The sequence below is a fragment of the Ascaphus truei genome, chromosome 1 (genome assembly GCF_040206685.1).
Source record: "Ascaphus truei isolate aAscTru1 chromosome 1, aAscTru1.hap1, whole genome shotgun sequence".
NCBI classification, from domain to species: domain Eukaryota; kingdom Metazoa; phylum Chordata; class Amphibia; order Anura; family Ascaphidae; genus Ascaphus; species Ascaphus truei.
In genome coordinates this window covers 30,449,383-30,471,549 of record NC_134483.1, presented here as the reverse complement: position 1 = coordinate 30,471,549, position 22,167 = coordinate 30,449,383, and the positions used below count along the sequence as shown (strand labels likewise).

General features: G+C 48.1%; 1 protein-coding gene across 1 annotated transcript in view; it reads left to right on the top strand.

The window, feature by feature from the left end:
* The window catches only part of PSTPIP2 (proline-serine-threonine phosphatase interacting protein 2), a 92,729-nt gene that overhangs the window by 30,767 nt on the left and 39,795 nt on the right, over positions 1-22,167 (top strand). The window contains exons 2-4 of the mRNA XM_075594383.1: positions 6,920-7,020; positions 20,528-20,605; positions 21,904-21,938. Coding sequence (XP_075450498.1) covers positions 6,920-7,020; positions 20,528-20,605; positions 21,904-21,938 — 214 coding nt within the window. The remainder of the gene's footprint in view (positions 1-6,919; positions 7,021-20,527; positions 20,606-21,903; positions 21,939-22,167) is intronic.

Genomic DNA, 22,167 nt, shown 5'->3' with positions numbered 1-22,167 from the left:
CAAGGAGTGTTCTTCTGCTTACGCTTACCCATAAGCAGGGAAAACGGCAGTGCATCTGCTGCTGCTGCTGAAGAAGAATTGGAACCAACAAAACTGCAAACTGAAAAGAACTAGGTGCAAAAATGTATTAGTGGCATAATAAAAACAGCCAGAAGGACACTCTAACGCGTTTCACGTGGTATCCCACGCTTTATCAAAGAGGAAATATCACTAAACGATCGCATAGTTAAATACCCACAATTCCCTGTCCAATCCTATGACGTTACGTTATTCAAGCCAATCGGAAGCTTGGGATGCGTCACACCCCTGTAGCTGACGTGAAGCACGTAAGCTTTGAAACACAGCCAGCTAACCTTCACAGAGTGATTGCAGGGGAGGTAATGTATCCTCCCTGCGTTAGTGATATTTCCTCTTTGATAAAGCGTGGGATACCACGTGAAACGCGTTAGAGTGTCCTTCTGGCTGTTTTTATTATGCCACTAATACATTTTTGCACCTAGTTCTTTGCAGTTTGCAGTTTTGTTGGTTCCAATTCTTCTTCAGCAGCAGCAGATGCACCGCCGTTTTCCCTGCTTGTTCTACATTTACCTCTCGGTAGGAGCACGCTTGACAGGACCAGGATATCCTCAAGGTCAGCAGTGAGTAATTTATTACTTCATTTATGTGATCAGTCCCACACAGTACCCAGACTACCACATAAGATCTGCCTATCAGGCTAGTGGTTATATACATGGGAGTGTGTTTATTGGTGGACTATTCGGATTCTTAGGTCTCATGAACTGTCTTATGCCATGAAGATGTTTATTGATTTATTACGCACAAAGTAATTGTCTGCTCCTGGTTAGCATCACAAGTGGGAGTGTCCCTCCCCTTTCCTGTTCTTGTACGCTTACCTATAGTAAGGTTTAAATTGGCAGTCTCTTGCAGAGTTAGTAATGCCATATATTGAATGGGCCTCTTGGGAATACCCTTTGGGCTTCGGGTTTAGAAACCCACAAACTATGTACCGCATGCTTCTTCCATGCCTATGTGATCAGGATTTCACTAGGAACTGTCCGGTTCGGCCGGTCCAAACATACTCCAGAGTTACTGTGCCGGGAACTCCTAACTAGAGCATGCTTCCTCCTTTTCAGTAGTGAGAACCAGCGGCGTAGCTAGACATCCATGGGCCCCGGGCAAAAAAAATTCAGGGCCCCGTTAATATTAATACTGTCTAGAATTGTTTCTCCCTCCCATCCTCTCCCTGATCCTCTATGTCAGGGGTGCGCAAACTGAGGGGGGTGACGCGAGATTATCTGCGGCAAAGGCCTCTGTAAACTTCACTTACCTTGGTTCAGATGGCTTCTGGAGACGCGTCGTCATGGCAATGTGACGTCACATTGCTATGGCAACGTGACATCATGATGCCCAGAACCAAGGTAAGGGGGAGGGGGGGCACGGAGAGGGGGACAGCCGGCAGGGGGCCGCAGGAGAAAAAGATTGTGCTCCTCTGCTCTATCACATCATCCCTCATCTCTCCCCATCCCTCCTCGTCATCATCCCTCATCATCATCAGAAAAAGATTGTGCTCCTCTGCTCTATCTCATCATCATCATCTATCCCCCTCCTCATCATCTATACCCCTCCTCCTCCTACTCATCATCATCACCTCTCCCCCCTCCTCATTTCTCCTCATTTCTCCTCCCCCTCATCATCATCATCTCTACTCCCTCCTCCCCATCCTCTCTCCTCCCTCCCCCCTCCCATATATACACACACACAAACACTACACCATATACACACATACCAAACATGCAATATTAGTGTAACACACACATACCATATACAAATACACATTTATATTCAACATATAAAAAAACACTAAATATACAACATATACATGCATATAATGCATGAAACACACATATGCATTACAAATACACACACACCAACACACACTTATAAACACACACACACACTAACCAACACAGACATACATACACACACTTACCAACACAGACACACACACACATACACACACTTACTATCACAGACACACACACACTTACCAACACAGACATACACACACACACACACACTTACTAACACAGACACACACTTACCAACAGACACACGGAACCGGGAGATGCAAAGAGGAGAAGCTGCCCTGAAGTGGTTAAGCAGGAAGAAAGCCCTTCTCGCCTCTTCTCCCCTCCCTCCAGCTGTTCCATGATCAGCTCCACACTTTGCAGCCGGCATCCTCCGCTCTCCTTCTACCCACCCACGCCTGTCTCTATCTGAAGAGAGACAGATGGGCCGCCAACAAGGGTGGGAGAGCGGGCCTCACAAGAGCGCGGGCCCCCGGTGAGAACAATCTCGGACGATTACTACTGGTACATAATTAAAGAGCATGTTTCCTAACTGAAAACAACAAGGAGGGGTAATACCAAAGTGAGCCCACCCGGTTAATCCATTAGAATTAGTAGTCCCGGAGGTGGGCTGCATGTGTTCTTTATTTCCATGTGCTCGAGTCATCATTAGGTAGCGGTGAACGCAACAGAACAATCCAAGGGTCTCTGGGGATATCAATATCCGTAATTTGGGCATGTAAGTAAGTTTTTTTACATTTCAGTCAGGGATATTTTTGGGACAAGACCACCATATACTGTATGGGAAATTGAATTCACTGGGTCACAACCTCTCCAGCAGAGTTTGGAGCAGGATGGGGTACATTTTACATAGTCTAGTATCTTATACAAATGTTCTTTTATTGTGGTGAAAATGTATCATTTCAAAGCTGCCTCTCAAATATCTGATTACTCCTCGAGACCTAGTTCTCTGCCCAGATCTCTTTCCTATTAAATATATCTGTCTTTAGAACTTTAATCTGAAAAACAGACCCAGCATCTGTGATAGACCCGGGGTCTGCAACCTTCCAAGGAAGGACATTTTTTTTTTCTTTGACCAAAATATGTTGAGAGCAACAAAACATGCATGAATATGAAACCACCCCAGAAACACATACATAATACAAACATATACTGTACACACACACACACACACACACACACACACACACACACACACACACACACACACACACACACACACACACACACACACACACACACACACGAATACTTATATATAAGCATTAACATACAACAATCGTAGTTACCATCCCTTTTAATGCGACTTCTTTAGAGAGTTGCTCAATATGCAAAATCAATCAAAATATGCTTGGTCCTGCATATTTATTTACTCTCTCTCTTACCCTCCAACTCTCCCCCATCCTTCTCACTATTTCCCCCCTTCTCACTCTCTCCCCCACTCCTTTTACCTTGGTACGATGGGCATGGTGAGAGGCCTGCTCTGATACCGTGTAGTTGTGGTTTGGAGTGACTACATGGGCAGAAGCGGAAGTTGGGCTTGACCAGGTGTACAGAGAGTGGAGGGAGGTGAGGGTCCAAGCAGCCGGAATGCGGAAGTGTGGCCTGACCTCCAGGCTCTGGCCGGGCCTATCTTCCAGCGCCTGCTGGCCGAGAACCACATATATCCACTCAAAGAGCCACATGGGGCTCGTGAGCCACGAGTTGCCGACCCCTGCTCTAGACAATGTAAACAGATATGTACAAATGTACAAGATTTTTTAGGATGGTTAGTGGTAGCAAAGGGGCTTATCTGAAGATAACTCAGAAATTCAGGTAGAGATAAGTGGTAATCAGTAATCAGTCGCATAGTTCGCAGAAATAAAGTCTCAAAGTTTTTATAGGACGTCTTCTTTCCAAGATGAGAATGGTTCCTGGGGGAAATCCATGATTATTATAAATAGATGTTAATGGGGAGGGGAATTTTGGGAGTTGGTATATGGACCTGTTAGCGTCCCAAAAGTTGACACATATGATTAGTTAGGGGATAGTCATGTGTTTTTTTGGGATCCATAAAATGCGAATATTTTTACGCATTCGCATCGGTGCACGCATACCTCTTGAAACATACAGACCATTTTTTCCAACTTTTTCTAGTTCTATTTACTTTATTTCTACCTTTGTTTAGTTGACACATTTGTTGAACATCACTTTGATTTTGCTATAATTCATGTGGATGCCTATCTTTTTACTTGCTTCAGTGAGTTATCTGAAGCTTTGATGGGGGTCTTCTGGACACCCAATGTCTTCTGAAAACCACAGGTGACTGAACTATTCACTACCAATTATGATTCCTTCTTTTTCCCAATTCAATGTCTTGAAAAATCCTTCAAGTGTTGCTATGAAAGCTTTGGTGACGTAATGTCCTACTGTTATACTCCTTGGCTGAGACTAATCTTGCTTGTATCTTCATGTAATGTAATGGTTTGTGTGTCTTTCTTGTCATTATTCTTTATAGAATATACACAGAGTGGTAAATTAGCTGACTGCACTCACGACTGTTGAGAATCATACTATATTCGTTCCCAGCGTCTACAAGCATATATATATATATCATACCTACCACCTTATTAAAGGAATTACGCAGACTATGCCAGCGTATGATATGTTACTTCAGTACCTTTATTAGCACACCCAGGAACCCACACCTATCACAAAGGTCCACATCAGGATCTCTGTGTTGTTCTGTTACCAGTGTTCCAATAGAGTTATATCTGGTATATAAGATAATATCTGATCCGGAGCCAACACGGCTACTACTATTCAGGATCAACCTACCTCCAGCACGTTGCTCCAACATCCACTATTTTAATATATGCTATTAATAAAGTTTATGTTTTAAATCACTCATCTATCATCAGAGCGTGAACCTGAGTGCTATACAGGGTTCTCTCTCTATCTGCTCACTACTGTATGTACACCCTAAGCACCGTTCATCACCCTATCTTATTAGTGTGGCTGCAGCAGGGGCCCCCTATTATCCTAACATTATTCTTTATAATCTGCTTTGTCTTCTTAATGCATTAAACATGGCTGTGTAGGCAGAAACAAGTGCTTTTTTTGTAATCTATGAATCCTAATGTGAGTGGTAGATTATATTTGTATGAATGAGGATAACCATGGCATTGCTCCAATGGTCTGGAATTGTCCTGCTTGTAAAGAGCATTCTAAGGATTTTCTCCACTTCTTCCCCAGCTTCCTTCGAGAGCTCAGTTATCCCATCTTTTTCTGGGGCTTTTCCATTCTTTATGGATTTTATCGCCTTTGCTAGTTCTTCTGGAAGGATACATGGTGTATCAGTGTTGGTTTCTTTTTGCTCTTCCTCCTGATTGTGCCTGGTATTATCTGTGTTCTTGTACATGAAATGAAGTCATCCACCCTCTTTATGATAAGTGCATAGACTTTTATTACTCATTCATCATCCTGTTTGTGTGTAATGAATTGCTTCTTCACCTAAATCGCTTTCTCATCTTCTTTAACATTTGGTTTTCTCTGATGGTCTATTGCAGTAACATGTTCTCAGTTATATGATTGCAGATTGTCGTGCACAGCTCTGTATATTACATGTTGGTTTTTGTATTTTAGGATTGATTCCCTTGTTGTCACTTCTTCAGTAACTGCTTGGTCATATATAATAGTTTATTGTCCTTTAGGAGGTTTTCATCATTGTTTGTCGAGGTATCACTGGGCATCTCAAACATACTGAAGCAATGTTTAAGCTGTAGTTGAAATTATTTGCTCTTATTTTGAGGTCCTTGATGAGGACTATTTTTGTCTTTTTAACCAGTTTTTTCTTCTTTCTATCTTCACATTTAGGTGTAATTTGCAGTGAAGCAATTGTTGATCACTTATTTTGTCAAACAGTTAGGGACGTTGCAGTTTTTAACCATGTGTTTCTTGTTAGCTAGGATATAGTCACACTCATTCTTCATTCCGTTGGGTCCATTCGATTTCTATTTTCTCTTTGGATTCTAATGTAAAAATGAACTCATAATATCGAAGTTTTCAAATTCAAATTCTATCAATCTGTCTCCACATTCAACACTGTTTCCATAACCATACTTACCAACTAATGTTTCATCTTCCTGTTGGGAACCAATCTTTCCATGGAAATCTCCCATGATTATCTTGAGGTGGCAGTTTGTTGTTGAGTTGGTTTTAAGGTACTGTAGAAGTCGTCAACTTCATTGTCTGTGTGCCTTGATGTTGGGTAATTCAAAGCTCACATCTCTTTGCTAATTGAATGATGAGTCTGTGTAAGAAATGGTCTTTTTCTTAAAGTTCAAGCATAGGCAAGGAGATGTGTTTTACAATGGAATACGTTTTAAGGTTCTTTTTGTAGATCTCCTAGATTCATTACATGTGAAGTCTATTCTAATAATATGAATTGTCACAAAAGGTCATACTATTGTTTCAAGTTGCTTAAGCTGAGGTTAAGGTTAGGAATGTTAGGGATTAGTATTTTTAGGAGTTAAGGTTTTTAGGGTTTAGGGGTTAAGGTTAGAATTAGGGGTTAGAGGTTAAAGTTAGGATTGTTAGGGTTAGGGATTAGTATTTTGGGGGTTAAGGTTAGAATTTAAGGGTTATGGGGAATGGCCAATATGGCCTGGAATACCCCAGACTTTCTGGGTCATCTGCAGTGGCTTATTGTCCCGGTGGCCAACTGTCCGGCAACCCACCACCTTCAAACAGCAGTTGAGAAATCCTGAGTATGGGGAACAATGTTATATTGATTGGTATTATGGACTCTGAGGTAATGCACAACAAAATCAGTGTGGATGTCCTGCGTTGGAGCTATTTAAATGGTATTATCTATATATTGGGCAGCATAGAAAGAAGGGTAGAAAGAATGCCTTACGTACCTGAAGTCAATATTAATAAATAATATTACTTCCGTCAGAACGGTTTTACATTGTACTGCATAGTCTCATGTGTAATAACAATCGGACCCAACTATAGGCAGAACATGTGATCATATTGCTAATGTCCCATTGTTACCTTTATGCCTGCAGAGTACTGATATTATTAGCACCGCTGGCTATGATATTCTCATCCAACACATGAATGATGGCAGAAAGAATTGTAAGGAATATGAAGACTTTTTGAAAGACAGGTATGTATAATTATCTATGTTGGTAGCATAGGATCTGAGATGACCGTGCTAATGTATGACGAGGCTTATTGTGCCGTGTGTACATGACGCCGTGGCTGCACTAATGCTGCTGTGAAGTCTCCGGATTCCTAGGAGTTGTTTTATAGACATTTTCTAGATATTGCTCTGCACACTGTCGAAGTTAAATACAAAGAACCATCATATACTGTATTTGTGTGGAAGGAGACTCTCGGTCCATTGAGATACGTGTTTGCGTTGTATAGGGAGAGGTATTTTCAGCAGAAAGAACGAGGTATTGATGCCACCCTTATTGATTATTGGTAAAACCTCAGCTGGAGTACTGTATTCAGTTCTGGAGACCATGGGCCCTATTTACTAAGCAGTCTTCTGCAAGAAGGCACCATTGAGTGCTAGAAGATACTTTCCATACCATTAAGATCAATGGACAGAAGGTGTCGTAATGCACAAGACAAAACAAAGAGTAGGGCCGAGCACATGTAAAAAAAATATAAAAATAAAATGTTTCACCAATAATGTAGTAGGACAAAATGTATATGGGAGCTGGGAAGTGCAATAGAAAACACCTTTTATTAATTCATACAGCCATGTTTCGATTCCAAAACACGGACTTTCATAAGGGTATTAGAAGGTAGCTCTATTGACATACAATTTTGTTGTCTGAAGCTGCACACGAGAAGGCCCGCCCACCCAGCGTAGGTTGCAGTACCCTTGGCACAGAGAGGCCACCCTCTTGAGGACCTGAGATCATAGCCAGTATCCCTCCGAGGCATCAAAAGAGACTGCAGATAGGCTTTAAAGGCTATAATGGCCAACTTGAACCAAACACGGAAGATCGCTGGAAGCCAGGTGACAGGATGGGAGTGATATGCTCAAAGTGAGAAAAATGTCTCAGCCTCTGAGCTGCAGCGTTCTGCACAAGTTGGAGCCTCCGTATCAGGCACATCTTGCATTTAAGGCATTCTCACCAGAGATTGATCAGTAGTATTACAATGACTACTGAAACTAGTCAGACCGGTGCATCTAATGGACTTCTACTGCAGTTAACTTCTACGGAGTGACGCATTAAGGCAAATTTGGAGCAGAATGTTCACCTTGCATCTCTTTGCGTCATTGCGTCAAGGTCTTTGCTCCAAGTTTTGGGGCGTTCGCACTCGCTGGCGATTTGGGGAGTGTTAATAGAAGGTGTTAGGGAGGTGTTACATGAGCTCTGATTATGATGAGATGGCTCAAGCTCTGCGTCACTGTGTGTCACTTTGTTATCTTTAATTTGCGGCAAAAAAATGGCCAGGTCAGAGGGGGCAAATACTTTTCATATAATTGTCTTGCTTGCGTCTTCCCCTTTCAGTGGCTTTCTTTTTGAGCAAGCGCAAACTTGTTATAAGAAAATGTTTTTAGCATTTATAAGAAAAGGGATGTTTGCACTGTTGCACCATGCTGGATCTGCAGGTCCTCCTCATGTCTAGCTTCTGATATATGGGAGAGTTTTGTCGGTACAGGCATGCCCCGCATTAACGTACGCTATGGGTCCAGAGCATGTATGTAAAGCGAAAATGCCGTTTGCCTATTGGGCGAGGAGAATCAGCGCGTCACTACTACGGCGGTCTGTAGGGCAGAATAAGTGTCCGTACTCGCGAGCATATGGACACTACTGAAAATATGTCCTTACTCGCCAGTGTACTTAAAGCAGCAGTTCAAGCAATATCCTACATGTGTTTTTTTTTTTTAAATAAATCACTTCTGTACAGGCAGTCCTCGGTTATCCAACGGAATCCGTTCTGGAAGTAGCGTTGGATGGTGAAACCGTTGTAAAGTGAGTCCCATGTTAATCAGTGGCGGTGAGCGTTGGATAACACATTCCGGCATCGAAAACGGCCCATAGGGTTGCATTGTAAAGCATTGGATATGCCATTCGCTGTAAAGTAAAACGTTGGATAGCGAGGACTACCTGTACTAATCACTTGTCAGTGTGCAGATTGTATTGATGCACATATAGAATGGGAAAAATATATATATGTAACGGGTCTTCCCTATGACTACCGCCGCTACTACGTGCTGTGCAACCTGTGTGGCTCTCAGGAGCCTAAGCCTCCGCTTGGGGAACCTGGGGTACATCTTTATCATACATCTCTAGGTGCAACGCCTCCACCTGGGAGGGATCCCAACGGAGTGGGAGGAGGCCCTCACAGGAACAACCACACAACACTACCGAATATAAAACAGGACGGGCTTTACTGCATGGAAACACACAAATCACGTAACAGCATAACATCAAAACAGCATAACAGCATCATGCGCCACGGCGGACGCTAACCACACTATGCGTCACGGCGGACGCTACCACCTTTAGGCGTCACGGCGGACACTATCACCTCTAGGCGTCACGGCGGACGCTATCACCTCTAGGCGTCACGGCGGACGCTAACCACCCACAATGTGACCCCACCCTGTGTCCAGTAACCCCCACCCAAATGTCTCGTGTCCTCGAAGTCAAATACCACTGTACATGTGTGTGTGTGACTGCGCAGCCACTATGTTTGGTGATAGGCCTGGTTGGTGCACGTGAGTTGCAGGTTACCTGCCCGGGCTCCAGCCACGGGTACCGCGATATAAATCCACACGATCCGACGGGGTCCTCCACACCGCGTGGGTTGAAAGTCCAGCGCGACAATGTCACTCCTTGTCGCAGGGTCTTGGGTGGTGTTCTGAGCCCAGAACCCACCTCACAGGGCCGCACGGCTTCAACACTGTGTCCCTGTCTATTCAACCAATAAATGGGGCAGTGTCCCTATCTAGGGCCTGTCCCTAAGCTCCACAAGCTAATAGATGGCTCAGGACCTAACTGGGACCTTGGGGGCTGCTGGCCTAATGCAGAGGGTCACTCACCCCTGCATCCACCTCCTACCCCTAGCTAGTCCGGATCCTGAGTGCCTGCGTGGCTGTAAAACCCCGCGAAATGTAGCAATCTCTCCCCAGGCAAATCCCTCAGCCCTATTGGTTCCCTGGCGTCAGGTGTCTCTGCCCCTATGCACCCTGGGGGCTGGCATGCTCATCTCGCGCATGCGCGAACTATCTGGTCCTCCCGCGCTGGGTTGGGGCACTGCGCATGCGCAACAGCCCTAACATGGCGGCGCCCTGCTTCCCGAGCCGCCGGGCCGGTAGCAACGCGATCGCGGCCTTAGCGACGGCCCGATCGTGTCCCCGGCAACCGGCCTGCTCGCCGCTCGCGTCCCTAGCTACCAGGGATCGCTCCTTCGCGCGCGCGGCCCCCCCTCACTCCCTCGCACACAGCGTCTGCCGAAAGGGAGGAGGGGGTCAGCCATGACAGGGGGGAACCTGGCTACATCCTCCCCCTGGTGAGAACTCCAACGTCCTCGCTTGAACCACATAACCTTCCAACAGTGTACAAAAATTATATAATAAAAATGCAGTGTTAAAGTACAACTTAACGATTACTCTAAACGAGATTGTACAGTTCAACAAACATATTGATAACTGAGGCTAGCTTGGCTTTAGCTTGCTGCTGAGACTCATAGTGAGGTGCCCCTAATGAATCATAAGCCACTCTAGTGGGAGGGCGTCTCACTCTCTGACTCCTGCGAGTCTCAGTCTCCATTTCTTCCTCTTGAGACAGACCATCGTAGGCTTGAGGCCTAGACTCTCTGGCAGAGGGTGAACCAGTTTGGGGAAAGTCTCTTTGCAACTGAACATTGTCTCTTTGAGGCACAAAACTCGGAGTGGTAGGATCTAGTGATTGATTACTTGGTGAAAATTCCAATGGAGGTACTTTGTCAGCTGGCCCCTTACTTGTTGCGCCTTCGGGAGGTGCCCACCAGTCCCTGTTGGATGTTCCCTCCAAAGGATCCTGAATGGTCTCATCTATGGGGCCGGGATTCGCAATAGCCTCTTCAGGCTCACTGTCGTTCATTACTGTTTCTGTTTCAGGTTCACTCTCTCCCAGTTGGGAGATAGGTAACAAGTGGTTTCGGTGCCAAACTTTTACTTTGCCATTCACATCACGTATGCGATAAACAGGGAGGCCCGGCATTTGGGACTCTACTTGAAAAGGCCCCTCCCTCCAGCGATCAGCTAACTTGTGCTTGCCTGGAATCCCTAAGTTGCGTAGGAGAACTGCGTCTCCTGGTTGGAGCGCTCTATAGCGTACTTTGTGGTCGTACCGTCTTTTATTATTGGCATTCAGTCGAGCGGTGGCTCTTTCAGCTAACTGATAGGCACGGTGCAGACTGTCCTGGAGTCTCTGCACATATCGATAATGAGCCATGTTGGGTATCCCGTCGGTAGATACCCGTAGGCGGATGTCGATTGGCAGTCTGGCTTCTCTCCCGAACATCATGAAGTATGGGGTGTATCCGGTGGACTCGTGCCTAGTGCAATTGTAGGCATGCACCAAGGCCTCAACATGTTTACTCCATTCTCCTTTTTGGGAATTTTTCAGAGTGCCTAGCATGTCCAGCAATGTCCGATTAAATCTTTCAGGGAGCGCATCTCCCTCCGGGTGGTAGGGAGTAGTCCTGGACTTTTGAATGTTCAACAGTGTTAGCAACTCTTTGATCAGCTTGCTCTCAAAATCCCGTCCCTGGTCAGAGTGCATCCTGCTGGGCAGACCATAATGCACAAAATACTTCTCCCACAGCACTTTAGCCACTGTGGTAGCCTTCTGGTCCTTCGTGGGGAAGGCTTGAGCGTATCGAGTGTAGTGATCTGTCACTACTAGCACATTTCCTATACCCTTTGAATCTGGCTCTATGCACAAAAAGTCCATACAAACTAAATCCATAGGCCCAGCACTTTTGAGATGGCCCATTGGAGCAGCACGGGTGGGAAGGGTCTTCCTATGAATGCACCGTAGACATTTTCTGCAGTGTTGTTCAATTGACTCCCGCATCCTAGGCCAGAAGAACCGGTCTCGCACTAAACCCAAGGTCTTATCCACCCCCAAATGTCCATGATCATCATGTAGTGATCTTAAAACGAGACCTTGCATACGCCGAGGTAGAAATAGTTGTCGACGGTCAGGATGATTGTGGAATTGAACAACCCTATAGAGTAGGCCGTTATCCATCTCAAACTTATCCCATTCTCTCATGAGAAGACCCACATCCTCGCGAGGAGCCCGTTTCACCAGTGCAGAGTCATTTTTGTGTAGGGCCTCTCGGACAGCCTTAGCCGCAGGGTCATGTGTCTGTGCTAGTACCAGTTCCTTCACCGTGAAGATGACGTCTTGTGTTAGACCCATGCCATCAGGGTGGCAGTAAGCTTCTGGAAGGGCTTGAGGTCGACACCCTAAAGAATCCACTACTCGTAGCTCGGAGAATGCCACTCGGTCGTTTACAATAGCAGCAGTGGAACACATAGCTCTCATTCCTGGTCCTGGAATTTCTTCCCAAGGGCCATCGTCGGCGGTCTCGCCCAGTCCCGATCTCCTAGATAGAGCATCGGCTCCTATATTGAGAGGTCCAGGCTTATATTTCATAGAAAACTGGTAATTGGCGAGGGTGGCCAACCATCTGTGACCGGTCGCATCTAACTTGGCCGTGGTTTGTACATAGGTCAGCGGATTGTTGTCTGTTCGGACCTCGAAGGTGACCCCATATAGGTAATCATGTAGTTTGTCAGATATGGCCCATTTGAGGGCGAGGAACTCCAATTTGTGAACTGGATAATTCTTTTCACTGGGAGTCAAACTTCTACTTGCATATGCCACAGGACGAAGCCCAGTGGGGTACTTCTGGTGTAGCACAGCTCCCAATCCGTTGAGGCTGGCATCCACGTGCAGAATGTAAGGCTTCTCCGGGTCAGCATATGCTAGAACGGGAGCCTCTGTTAAACTATTCTTCAGCCTCTTAAATGCTTCCTCACAAGCCGGCGTCCACCGATCCCCGAAGGGGGTCCTTGGGGGGGTCCTCTTCTGCTTGGGTTCCTCTGGATAGACCTTCAGCAGATCGTTCAGCACAGCTGCCTTCTTGGAGTATCCATCCACGAATCTTCTATAATATCCACAGAACCCGAGAAATGACCTCAGCTCCATCACATTCTCGGGTCTTGGCCAATTCACCACCGCCTCCACCTTGGCCGGGTCGGTGGCCACTCCGTCTGCGGACACGATATGACCCACATAAGTGACCGATGTTCGACAGAAGCGGCACTTATCCAATGAGAGCTTCAGGCCTTCTTTCCCTAAGCGATCCAATACTTTCATCAGCCTAGTCTCGTGTTCTTCAAGGGTGGCTCCGAACACGATTATGTCGTCTAGATAGACCAAACACTCACGCGGACACATATCTCCAATCGTCTTTTCCATAAGCCGTTGGAAAGTGGCTGGAGCGCCACAGATACCTTGGGGCATCCGAGTGAACTGATAAAATCCCAGGGGACAGACGAACGCCGTCTTTTCTTGATCAGTAGGGCTCATCGGAACCTGGTAATACCCAGATCGAAGGTCCAACACGCTAAACCACTGGCTTCCGGACAGTGCGCTGAGAATCTCCTCTATTCGGGGTAGCGTGTATTGGTCAGGCACAGTACGTCTGTTCAATGTTCTGTAGTCCACGCACAATCGAACAGACCCATTCTTCTTTCGTACCACCACAATCGGTGAGGCATAGGGACTTCGAGATCCGGTCACTATGCCGGCCGTTTCCATCTCGTTCAGGACACCCCGCACATCCTCCACATCTCTGGGAGCTAAGCGGCGCGACCTTTCCCTAAATGGCGTGTCATCATTCAGACGAATCGTGTGCTGAGCGCTTCTGCTGCATCCCACGTCCATCTCACTAGTAGAGAACACATCTCGTCTCTCTCTCAACTGAGCACATAGCTTCTCTTTCCATGCTTCTTCCAGGGGAGACTCTCCGAAGTCGAATTGTAGTGCCTCGGCCTCTTCTCCCACACGGGCAGTGTGAACGGTCACTGGGTCGTCTACAGGATCCACAGGATAAATTCTACCCAACCTTTGTCCTACTTCTAGCGGCACGGTATGGAGAGACATGTTCTGGATAGACACAGTAATCTTCCTGGGGACGGTAGATGGCCAATCCCGTACTTCAGGTATCATTCGGTATCCCCACTGATTCTCAGACTCGGGGAGGGTCTCTAGCGAGAAGTATCGGTCGTGTTCGTGCCGACTGGGGTACTTGATCAGCGCTGTCACGTGCCTCACTCCCCCTGGTGGAATCTGCAATAACCCTCGCTCTTGATTAAAGATTTCACCATACTGTTCCTCATACGCCACCCTATAGCATTCTTCCCGCAGGCCAGGGGCTATCTTCAGGGATGACAACGGTAGCTCACCGGCTTCTTGTAGGAATGAGCGAATCACCGACCTCACAATATCGGCATTCGTGCCTAGTATGATGGGGGCACTGGGATGTTCTCGAGCCTCTGGACAGACCAAAGCTTCCACCAGCATGGGATGCGACTTGTTAGTGTTCAACTGCAAGATATCCAGCTTGACCGCTACTATTCCGTCTATGGGATAATCATCTTTACTCAGTCCCCATAACTTCATCTTTTCGGCTGACTGCAAGGGAAGATGGCTGAGGTGCTGGTCGTAGAAAGGACGGTAGATGATGGTCACTTGTGATCCAGTGTCCAGAAGTGCTGAAGAGTATATCCCCTCCACGACGACTCTTATTACAGCGGTGGGCCCTATTCGGCAGTAAGCATCGGCCGGGGGCGTCTCCTCCGTGGAAGGCCTCCCCGACTCCTCGGCAACATCTTCGGGTATGGTTGATAGGGACGAGCTTGCCTTCCGCACGGTCACGGTGTAGGTCTGGGCCTTAGTGGGGTTTGAACAGTTCCTTGCAACATGGCCCTGCTCGCCACAGTTGAAGCAACGGAAGTCTGGGCGGGGACCCGGACCGTCAAGTGACCTGGGAGCGGACCTAGGCACCTCCGGGGTGGCCGTATCCTTACCGCTCTTGCTCCCCTTTGCTTTGGGCACTGTTGCTTCCTTGGTCTCATCCTTGCGCGGGTCTTTGGCCTTCTTGGGCGTATGTAACCTAGTATAGGCCTCATGACCCTTCACCTCATCCAGTAGGTCTTCTAGAGTAGGGGGTTCTCCCTTCTGTAGCGTGCATCTGAGCATTATCACGATATGGTGCGTGGGTATGGCTCCCCGCAGGAATTGAGTGCGCCTATACTCATTTACTTCTGAGGCCTTGATGACTTGGCGGGAACGTAGCTCCCACAAGAGCAATTGGATCCGTTGTATGAACTCGGATAGGTCTTCCCCCTCTTTCTGGCGGAGATTGTAATACTTAGTCCATAGCTCACTCACATCATCTTCCTTACCATATGCCCGGGTAAGCGACTCCATCATCTGATGTGCGGTAACCCCCGTATGCTGATCTTTATACATCTTGATGGTAGTGGACGCAGGCGGGCGCAGGCACTCCATGATTCGTTGTCTTTTCACCTCATCAGGACAGGTCCACTCTTCCAGTACCTGTGAAGCATATTCCTTCCAAACATCAAAAGCCTCTTCACCAGTGGGAGTAGGGTTTACCCCTGAAAAGAGCTTTAACTTGCGGTATGGCTGAGGGGAAGGGGATTCGTGCTTGGGCCTACCCAGTTGTTGGATGGCCTGGGCTAGTAATTGGATTTCTCCCATTCTACTGGGGCTGGAGCTCCGTCTGCTTGAGCGACAATTAGCACAGGATAATACACTGGCCTCATCCCCGCATACACTTTCTGGTGGGGACAGGGACATGCGCATACTAGTCTCTAGCAGGTCTGTTCTGGGGCTACAGGGTTCGGGTTTTATCGGCATTTCAGGATATATAACAGGACACCCTGAGCTGAGGGCCCCGTGGAAACGCAAGTTGGATGGGCCTTGCTGTGGCGACAATTCACATCCCCCAGTGATTAATACGGTGCACCATGACCCGTCGGGGTCGGAGCGGCGACCCAAGATTCTGGCATCTTCTAAGCCTGGGTACTGCATTAGGATTAAACATAGTTCATAGGATGAGGCATTGGCGGGAACTTGTCCTACAGCAAGGGTTTGTGAGGGCGGGACTTGCCTTTTTACCGCCCACGTGTACACCTCTTGGCGGGAAGGTAACGTGTAACCTAACGACATTTTTACTGAGTTCGGGCACCCCAGGTCTCACTCTCAGCAGCGCCTCCAAATGTAACGGGTCTTCCCTATGACTACCGCCGCTACTACGTGCTGTGCAACCTGTGTGGCTCTCAGGAGCCTAAGCCTCCGCTTGGGGAACCTGGGGTACATCTTTATCATACATCTCTAGGTGCAACGCCTCCACCTGGGAGGGATCCCAATGGAGTGGGAGGAGGCCCTCACAGGAACAACCACACAACACTACCGAATATAAAACAGGACGGGCTTTACTGCATGGAAACACACAAATCACGTAACAGCATAACATCAAAACAGCATAACAGCATCATGCGCCACGGCGGACGCTAACCACACTATGCGTCACGGCGGACGCTACCACCTTTAGGCGTCACGGCGGACACTATCACCTCTAGGCGTCACGGCGGACGCTATCACCTCTAGGCGTCACGGCGGACGCTAACCACCCACAATGTGACCCCACCCTGTGTCCAGTAACCCCCACCCAAATGTCTCGTGTCCTCGAAGTCAAATACCACTGTACATGTGTGTGTGTGACTGCGCAGCCACTATGTTTGGTGATAGGCCTGGTTGGTGCACGTGAGTTGCAGGTTACCTGCCCGGGCTCCAGCCACGGGTACCGCGATATAAATCCACACGATCCGACGGGGTCCTCCACACCGCGTGGGTTGAAAGTCCAGCGCGACAATGTCACTCCTTGTCGCAGGGTCTTGGGTGGTGTTCTGAGCCCAGAACCCACCTCACAGGGCCGCACGGCTTCAACACTGTGTCCCTGTCTATTCAACCAATAAATGGGGCAGTGTCCCTATCTAGGGCCTGTCCCTAAGCTCCACAAGCTAATAGATGGCTCAGGACCTAACTGGGACCTTGGGGGCTGCTGGCCTAATGCAGAGGGTCACTCACCCCTGCATCCACCTCCTACCCCTAGCTAGTCCGGATCCTGAGTGCCTGCGTGGCTGTAAAACCCCGCGAAATGTAGCAATCTCTCCCCAGGCAAATCCCTCAGCCCTATTGGTTCCCTGGCGTCAGGTGTCTCTGCCCCTATGCACCCTGGGGGCTGGCATGCTCATCTCGCGCATGCGCGAACTATCTGGTCCTCCCGCGCTGGGTTGGGGCACTGCGCATGCGCAACAGCCCTAACATGGCGGCGCCCTGCTTCCCGAGCCGCCGGGCCGGTAGCAACGCGATCGCGGCCTTAGCGACGGCCCGATCGTGTCCCCGGCAACCGGCCTGCTCGCCGCTCGCGTCCCTAGCTACCAGGGATCGCTCCTTCGCGCGCGCGGCCCCCCCTCACTCCCTCGCACACAGCGTCTGCCGAAAGGGAGGAGGGGGTCAGCCATGACAGGGGGGAACCTGGCTACATATATATATATATTTTTATAAACGGCTCTTGAACTGCAGCTTTAAAGTGAGTGTCCTTAAAGCGGGGTATGCCTGTACACACTTATTAGCAGCCTTGCCAAAAGCCAGGTGTCCTGGCGCCAGGGGTGCCTACATTCTCTTGTCAGCAAACCAGATCTGCACCCTCTGTCACCCAGCAATCCCACATTTGTAGTAACAGTGACACTTCCTGCTCATTGTCACTTCCTCTTCCTTTTTATACTTTACCTCTCACAAGAGATTTGCTCAGGGGAATCAAAGAGCTAGGAACAGTTCTTTTTCTTCAAGCAGCACCTCATCATTAGTTTATTTAGTTTAGACACTTCTTTTTGAGCGCTTCTTTATTGTGTTTGTAACGGGTTTTCCCCCTCCCCATTCGCAGATTATTACTGTGGGTGCGGAGAAACATACGGTGTTACCAGGTGTGTTGTGCGTTACCTGGTGGCTCACAGGAGGGCTGAGCTTACACCACAGGGAACCTGGGGCAATTATAATACGATGGGTAACCACTTACTCAATACAGCGCCTCCACCTGCGATGGCTCCCACCATAGGGGGAGTGGTTCCTCGCAGGACACATACAAATAACCAATACACAGTGATGTATAATAACTAGATACTTTACTAGCATGCAAGACAACATATCACGGCAATATCATAATAACCAGTGTCCCTCTCTAGAGGAGACACTCACTGCGTCATGCAGGACACTTTCCCAACACCAGGTGATCCCACCCAGTGTCCCGAGAATCCCCACCCAATGTCCCGTACTCTTGGAGAGAACGTGGGTGACTGCGCAGACACTATTAAACTAAGGGCCCGTTGGTGCACTTGTTGACTTAATAGTACCTGCCCGAGCACTCCCGTGCTCGGATCTCCAACTGGCTTCGCAAAGGATCCGGCGACCGAAGAACACCGGAACCACCTCCAGGACGATCCCACCCGGAGGACTGCTGCAGCCGCAACGATGAACTGCGCCCACCTCAATACACGGAGGCAGCGCCCGCTGAGTCCCTAACTGACTTCACTAACTACATGGACAATACTGTACTATAGGCCGTCCCTACAGCACAGCAACCTTGATGGCTTAGGGGGAAACTCCTAGGGGCCTACAGGGGTTAATAACCTGCCCCACTTCCCTAACTCTCCCCAGTCCTGACTATTACTTAAATGATCCCAGCGCCTGCAGCAACAAGCTGTGACCCACTGGATGCGTGCAGGCAACGTGCTACACAACAAGGTGCCTGCCTGTCAGACCTCACGGCACTGACAGCCGTGACCCTGACCAGACAGCACACTAACATAAGGGCAGCGTCCCTATCTTGGGCCGTCCCTATTCAATTACCCACTAACCTTGTGGGGAGTTGGGGCCTACCTGGGGTGTGGGTACCTATCTGGATGCAGGAGCTGCACTCGCTCCCCGCACCCTTCCTTCCCTCACAGCTCCCTGACTCCAACTGACTGACGTGGCTCAAACCCGCAAAAATGTATCTTTCTCCCTGCCTGGAGACCCTAAGCCCTATTGGCTCCCTGGTGTCACGTGGGGCGCGCAGAGGCTCCTGGGACTCGTAGTCCGTACCTAGAGCCTTCCCTGGTAGGCTAGGGGTTCGCGGGCTTTCTATGTCCTGACCTGCACCTGCGCAAGCTATCTGGGGCTGCCTCACTGTCTCCCTGCCTAGTCTCACGCTCGCGCGACTTTTCCCTGGCTCTGGCGTCCTTCCTGCGCATGCGCGATCACTGTGCATGTGCGAGTCCCTTTCTAATGGCGGCGCCCTCCCCGCCCGGCTCCGAGAGCGCCAGGATCCCTGTGACGCGCGTGCGGCCTTGGCAACCGGCCGTACGCGTCCCCGGCAACCCCCGAGCCGGGACCTGACCGCCCTCACCTCTGCGATCGCCGAGCGGAGCCGCCATTGGACTCGGCGGCACCCGCGATCGGCAGCTAGGTGAGGGGGGTGCTGACAGGCTGGGGAGACCTGGCTACATCTTGTATTCTCTCACAAGAGATGCCAGAGAGACTTTGCATTGTCTTACCGCACTATAAAACATGTGCGTCAAAACGGTATTCACTAAGAAAAATCACATTTTTTTTAAAGTCTGGTAAAAAAACCCCGCAAGATTGCAGTACTTGTTTTTTTTTCTTTCTAAGTTTTATCGCACTGAAAGTGTTTGTTTAAACTGCAGCCTGGAAAAGCTGCACAGAGAGAGCTGCATCTCCGTGCACAGCTCGTACAGGCGACCGTGCAGTTTTAATCTTCATTTTAATAATAGTGTGCCGGAAACAGGGGGTCTCCTGAGCTGAACCGCATTAATTTCAGGTCCGGAGACCCCCTGCTTCCCGAGTTACAAGCGGAGATGTTGTCACAACATCTTCTTGGCCTCAAATGAGACGGGACAGGCCTTATATAAGGCCTGTGGCGTCACATTTGAGTGCCAAATGGTACACCACCAATCCGATTGGCTGGTGTACCATGTGACTGGGTCCATTTTTTCTTTAAAGGATGTGACGTCATCAAAAAGGGAGGGAAGCCAGCCAGGAAGGAAGGACATGCTTCCCTCCCTTTTAAGATAATGTCCCCCCCAAAAAAATGGCTGCATCAGAGGTAAGAAAGATTTCTTATAAACACTGTATGCCACAGCTCTGCTCCAGAAATCTGCAATCAACCTGAATGAAAGCAAACCTTTCTCTACATTGACACACAGACCCCTTCCTGTTTGGGCAGATAAACATTATTGACACCTTATTATTGCTCTAGTTCATTCACAATAATTTAGCAATTATACTATTGTATGGTCCATTCTCATTGCATATGTGTACAAACACACACCCGGAGCAAGCAGCCATTACACACGTTCCATCATTTAAATACCAAACACGATGGCGTATTGTTTACACTTTGAAAACATATTGATATGTTGTGATACAGAACACCGTGTAAACTATTATTTCCGGTTGGCTGTTTGCTGAAATGTATTCTTTTATATTTGATAGGGCAGTAATAGAAGAGAAGTATGGGAAAGACCTTGTCAATTTAACAAAGAAGAAGGCCTGCGGACAAAATGAAATCAAGTGAGCTCCGGTTCATGTATTTATTGAAGGGCACGTGCAGTCCTCATGTGTTTATATACTTTGACAATTACAAAGAAGCATGTTGAAAAGAAACAAAAGCAGTAAAATACTGGTAAAAATGAGTGGTGTATTGCATCTAAAGCAGCAATCCCGTCATGGTCTTTCATTTGTCAGTGTTAGAAGAATATCAATGTCCTAAGGTATTGTATACTGTTCACATAAGAACTATTCAATTAATAATACAACGCCTACAACAGGGGTAGCCAACTGCAGTCCTCAAGAGCTACCAACAGGTCAGGTTTTCAGGATAGTCCTGCTACCAGTCTTTGGCTGAGCCTCTGATTGTGCCTCCTGTGCTGGAGCAGGGATATCCTGAAAACCTGACCTGTTATGATGACTGGAGTTGGCCACGCCGGGGTCTATAATATATGGAACTAGCTGAGAGACCCGGCGTTGCCCGGGATGTAATGTTCCCGCTCCTCTCTCTCTCCTCTCCCCTTCCCCCTCTCTCTGTTTGTCCCCCATTCACATCAATCCAGTTCCCCCCCTCCCTCCTTTACAGCTCTGTTTGTCCCCCTTTACAGCTTCATGCAGTGTGTGTGCGTCAGTCATTGTGTGTGCGTCAGTCAGTCACTGTGTGTGTGTGTGTGCGCGCGTCAGTGAGTCTGACGCAGAAACACAAACACACAGACTGACTGACGCACACACACACACACAGTCAGTGTGTGCGTGTGTGTGTGCCTCAGTCAGTCAATGTGTGCGTGCGCGTCAGTCAGTGTGCGTGCGTCAGTCAGTGTGTGTGTGTGTGTGCGTGCGTCAGTCAGTCAGTCACTGTGTGTGTGGGTGTGTGCGTGCGTGGGTGTGGGGGGGTGTCAGTCAGTGTGTGTGTCAGTCAGTGTGTGTGTCAGTCAGTGTGTGTGTGTGTGTGTGTGTGTGTGTGTGTGTGTGTGTGTCCATCCTTTGGCCCGTCACTCCGCCTCAGGCCAATGAGAGGTGTGCGGGGGCGGGCGGGCGGGCCAAGGGACCAATGAGATTTCCCCTAGGGACACAGGACATCCAGACAGACATACAGTGCTTTCACTAATATAGTATAAGATGGGTAAAAATTGTGCAATTTCACGATCTCACATTATGTTTGTTAATTTGGGGAATTTGTGTTTTGCACCAGAGCCGATATTTGTACATAAAATACTCTGCCATGTAATGTTGATACGTCAGTCATAAATAGATGTACTTTTTGTGCTGTTGAAAGACTCTCAAATCTTTAACCAACACTGTCTCTGCCTTTCCTATCTCAGCACACTCAAGAGGGCCCTGGATGTCTTCAAACAACGTAAGTCCTCAATTACCAAGCCCAGTGCTGGTTTGTGAGAATGACTGTAGAGTGCACTGACATAATACGAAGAGCAGGAGACACACAGAAATGATCACCTTTTATATATAAAACAAATACAAAGCGCTTTCTCCCTCAGTGAAACAATAAACCTCTAACGCTCCCCACCCCTGCTGGTTGTGACTGTAAACAGCATTAATAGCTTTAAAAGAGGACTAGATGTATTCAT